Raw genomic sequence first — 4523 nt, forward strand, 5'->3', positions numbered from 1 at the left:
GAGAGGAGAGGAGAGGAGAATAGAGGCTGGCCATGAACACATGGAGAGAGGTGAGAGGGGAATGGGGAGAGAAGGGGCAGAGAGGGAAGAGGTAAGAGAGTAAAAGACAAGAGAGAGAGGAGGAGGCGACTGAGTCAGGCACACCTGGCTATTGCCAGGTAACTGTGGGGCAGAGCCTACAAGGAAGGCTAACAGCTGTGAATGGGAAGAAAATAGTCAAAGCAAACGTGACTGTGTTAGGGAGTCAGGACTTTACCAATAACTTAGAGTTACTATCCCTAAAAGAAAAAAAAAATCACCACATCAGGGCGATGCAGAAGCCCCTACATTTGTGAAACTTTATCTTCCACTCTGCAAATAAATAAAATGAAACTGTGCTCATCAGAAAGAGCCAAGACTTATTTTTAAACCCTCAATATGATGCAGAATATAAACCTTGATGTTAAAACCAAGATGCAGAAAATCAAGATGCAGAAGAAATAAAGGAGAGGAATAAAGGTTTCCAATTCTGAATCAAAGCAGTGATTACATACAACATATATTTTCTACAATTCCTTTTATTCAAATTTCCACTTAAAATGCACTTTATGGAAGCTGTGGAGATGCTTCCGTTGGTAGGATACCTTCCACACTGGCATAAGGAGCTGAGCTGGGCTTTCTACCTACATCAAAACAACTACAACACTCAGGGGCACCTCAGCACTGGAGAGGAGGAGTCAGAGGGAATCCTAGGACTTGCTGTCCAGCCAGTTACCAGTTAACAAGCTCCAGGTTTGGTGAAAGGCCCTGCCTCAAAAAGAAAATAGTCATAAATTTCTGAAACACACAGACATACACACTCAGGTGCAAGCACACGTATGCACCCAACACGCATACACAAACACATGAGCTCATGCAAAGTGGCTCTAAATATAGATGCATTTTAATTTCATGTACTCACACAACCACACAATTAAAAACAAGGTTTAATTATATTTTCAAAGTTATTTCTCATACACATGAGCCACTGCAACGGTTTCGGTTTGACCCCAGTATAAATGATTGGTCTTCAGAATTTATCTTCTCACCTCTAAAAACTGGCTTGCTTTTACCAGTCTAATTTTTTCCACTTTAAATCATGGTATTGACATCTGCCTGTATCAGTTCGAGATTGAGTTGGGCTACTTATAAATGAAAACCAAAGCTACTGCATTTAACCAAGGTGGGGGTACATTGTCTCACTGTAACTCAGAGCCTGCCAGAGGCCGGTGGTAGCTCAGTGGCATCAGGGCCTGCGCTTTATGCTCCCCTTGATTAGTGTCTCTGCTATCTTCCCACCACCACAGCCTTTGTCACATAGACTCTTGTCACAGCTGGAGCACCTCACCCACGTTCTCACTGAACTCTTTCTCTGATCATCTAATGTCATAGTTCTGTCAGTGTTCTTTAGAAGAACCAAATATAGTCATAGACTCTTTAAAAAAAAAAAAAATAGCCGGGCGGTGGTGGCGCATGCCTTTAATCCCAGCACTTGGGAGGCAGAGGCAGGTGGATTTCTGAGTTCGAGGCCAGCCTGGTCTACAGAGTGAATTCCAGGACAGCCAGGGCTATACAGAGAAACCCTGTCTCAAAAAACCAAGAAAAAAAAAAAAAAACACTCAAATGCTCTCTTGGTGGTTCTCCGATGTTCCAAGTTAAAGTCAAAGGCCTTCAATTTCCAACATAGCATCCTTTATACCTAGGCTTCTCCACAACACACTTTACTTCTTATGTCCCAAACTCTTCATTATTCTCTAAGCAAGTTTTGGTCCCTAGTATAATATCTTGAAAATGATTGTTGCTTTGCATATGTTAATCCATCCTGTGTATGTATGTGAATGTGCATATGCGTGTCTGTGTATGTGTGTGTGTCTGTGTCTGTGTGTGTATGTGTATGTCTGTGCACGTGTGTATGTTGGTGCATGTGTATGTGTGTGTTTGTGTGTGTATGTGTACACACATGTATGTGTGTGCATGTGTATATGTGTATTTGTGTGTGTACGTGTACACATGTGTATGTATGTGCATGTGTGTGTCTGTGTGTGTGCATTTGTATGTGCATGTGCATATGTGTGCATGTATGTGTCTGTATATGTATGTATATGTGTGTATGTGTGTATATGTGTGTATGTGTGTATATGTGTGCACATGCATGTTCATGCTCCTGCAAAGATATGTGCACATGCTAAAAGAGCTAGGTCTAACCTCCAACCAGAATCAGGGAACTTTTTCTCCACTTAGACCAAACCTTTCTAACAATGACATGATTTCAATGTTAAAGATGTAGGCAGATTGAAACTGCTATATAACTCCATAGTGTTTAGGGATCTGTGCTCCTAAATATTTCTGTTATATTTTGTTTAGTATTTCTATCCTTGGGGTCATTGCTTGGTCCAGTTATCAGTGGACCAGCTGTTTTGCTTGTATTTTTAACATCTGGAACAAGAGTTGCAAAGATTCTTCAGAATAACCCAATAGAGATTGTCCCAATCTAACCAGTCAACTGACTCGCCTTCCTCCTGCAGGAAGGAACACACATAGTAGTCAGAGAGACCAGAGTATATCCCTGGGAGTAGAGAGAATATGTTAATCAATTTGGAGGTAGATAATACTCCTTATTATGAGTATATTTTCTCCCTTCCTCTTTCCAACTTGGTCAACACTGTCTTTGCAGCACTTAGTCCTTATAAAAATGTTGACAACCTAACTTCCAATTTCATTTGGCTGTCCTTGGCCCCCTTTTATGACCCAGGTTCTAGACCCAAATGGGGAAAAGAGGGGTCCAGGGCTATTTGTTATGTTGAATTCCTTAGTTACAGTAAGTCACACATGTGCTATTATATTGTGTGTATGTATGGGGGGGCAGGGGTGTGTATACAGCCTGAGGAAATGGACTAAGAAATATGTGATAATCGTGGTTTAAGCTATGGACTTAGACCTATACATATGTCCTTGATTTCTCAGTTGAACCCCAAAAGTATCCTGAAAAACTACATATTCCATTACATATTTAAAGTTACGTTCTAAATTTTTTCCTCAAAATTCTTGCAAAGATTGAAATGTATATCTTCAAATAGCCTTTAAATCTATTACTGTCAAAATCTTGAAACTGTAGACTTAGCTCAGATTTAAGAGTGATGTCTATATATAACCTAATTATTCTTTAACCCCACACACACACACACTGCCTCCCTTCAAGCTTATCACACTCAAACCCTTAAACCCTGTCCGAAAAGATAGTCTTTGTTTTGCAATTCAGATAAACATAGTAATGCTCACACCACCTCATACTGACATCTTCTTTACTTCTAACTTTCAGAAAGAGAGAGAGGTGGATAGGAAATGTGGAGGGGTAAATGCCTTGCTCTGAGTCTGCCTTGTTCAACAATGACCCAGTCTCCAAGTGCCCGTCTCATAGGATCTGGGCTTTCCCAACTTATCCCTGGATTTGGTGGTTGGGGGTTCTTGTCCTCCAGGCCAAGCACCCTTGAATGTTTAAACTGGATGAGAAATGAGTCTTCTCATTAAAACATGGTGGAATAGTTGTGAAAGGAGAGGCAAGGAGTGAGAACTGGTAGCTCCAGAGCCCTGACCTGTGTCAACCGAGGCAGTTTGTGGAAGATGGAGGTGTGTAGATGGTACTGAGTGTGAATTGAAGCCCCAGGAATGCTTAGGTACTGTAGTCCCTTTAGCCTCATCTTTTCATTACAAATAACTAAGACCAAAGCGACCAAAGCTGGCTATAAAGAAAGCTCTCAGAGCAGTGATGTAGGAGAAAGGTCCCACTGTGTGCTCTCAGAGCAGTGATGTAGGAAAGGTCCCACTGTGCCCTCAGAGCAGTGATACAAGAAAGGTCTCACTGTGTGCGTGCTATTGTTCCTGCTGTCACTCTGCCATCCGCGCCTCTGCTGGCCAGTGATGTTATATCTCAATAGATGAGGTAATCCTCAGGCCTAGCTCTAACTACTTGCTTCTGTTTCAGGCTCGACTTTTCAGACTGCAGGATACAATTTCAATACCTATGATTGGAGGAGTCCGAAGCAAAGAACCAGCCTGTCCCCAGTCCCCAAGCCTCGAAGCCAGACATACCCAGATGTGGGCCTGAGTAACGAAGACTGGGATCGGTCCACAGCCAGTGGGTAAGGTTGCACTCCCACTGTTGCCTGGTCCAGGATGACTTCCGGGTCTCAGAGGGAGGAGTCACACTTCTCTACACCCTGCAGCAGCTCTTGGTAGCATTGACTTTGTGAAGTGATTCACTTTGACTGTCCACGTCAGCCACATAGAAGGTTTCCAAAATGTGTGCTGCTGCCGGGAGACAGCGGGGTAGCACCAGACAACCGTGTAGTTCCCCGGGGTAGCAGTGGGGGAAGTCAGCTTCTAAGAGCAATGTCTTCTCTGTCTCCATACAGAGCCCAGGCTAACTGGAAACAATTCCATTTGACACAGACTCCTAAGTGTTGGGATTACAGGTGTCTGACTCCAGTCCCAGAGAAGAGAACATA

General features: G+C 42.9%; 1 protein-coding gene across 22 annotated transcripts in view; it reads left to right on the plus strand.

The window, feature by feature from the left end:
• Grip1 (glutamate receptor interacting protein 1) overlaps positions 1 to 4523 on the plus strand; it is a 648195-nt gene that overhangs the window by 605758 nt on the left and 37914 nt on the right. For all 22 annotated transcript variants that reach the window (XR_004112745.1, XR_004112746.1, XM_031349335.1 and 19 more), the window contains one exon: positions 4001 to 4157. Coding sequence is in view for 20 of the 22 variants with exons in the window: in XM_031349335.1 (XP_031205195.1) it covers positions 4001 to 4157 (157 nt within the window). In the remaining 2 variants the exon portion in view is untranslated. The remainder of the gene's footprint in view (positions 1 to 4000; positions 4158 to 4523) is intronic.

The sequence above is a fragment of the Mastomys coucha genome, unplaced genomic scaffold, assembly GCF_008632895.1.
Source record: "Mastomys coucha isolate ucsf_1 unplaced genomic scaffold, UCSF_Mcou_1 pScaffold4, whole genome shotgun sequence".
Classification (NCBI taxonomy): Eukaryota; Metazoa; Chordata; class Mammalia; order Rodentia; family Muridae; genus Mastomys; species Mastomys coucha.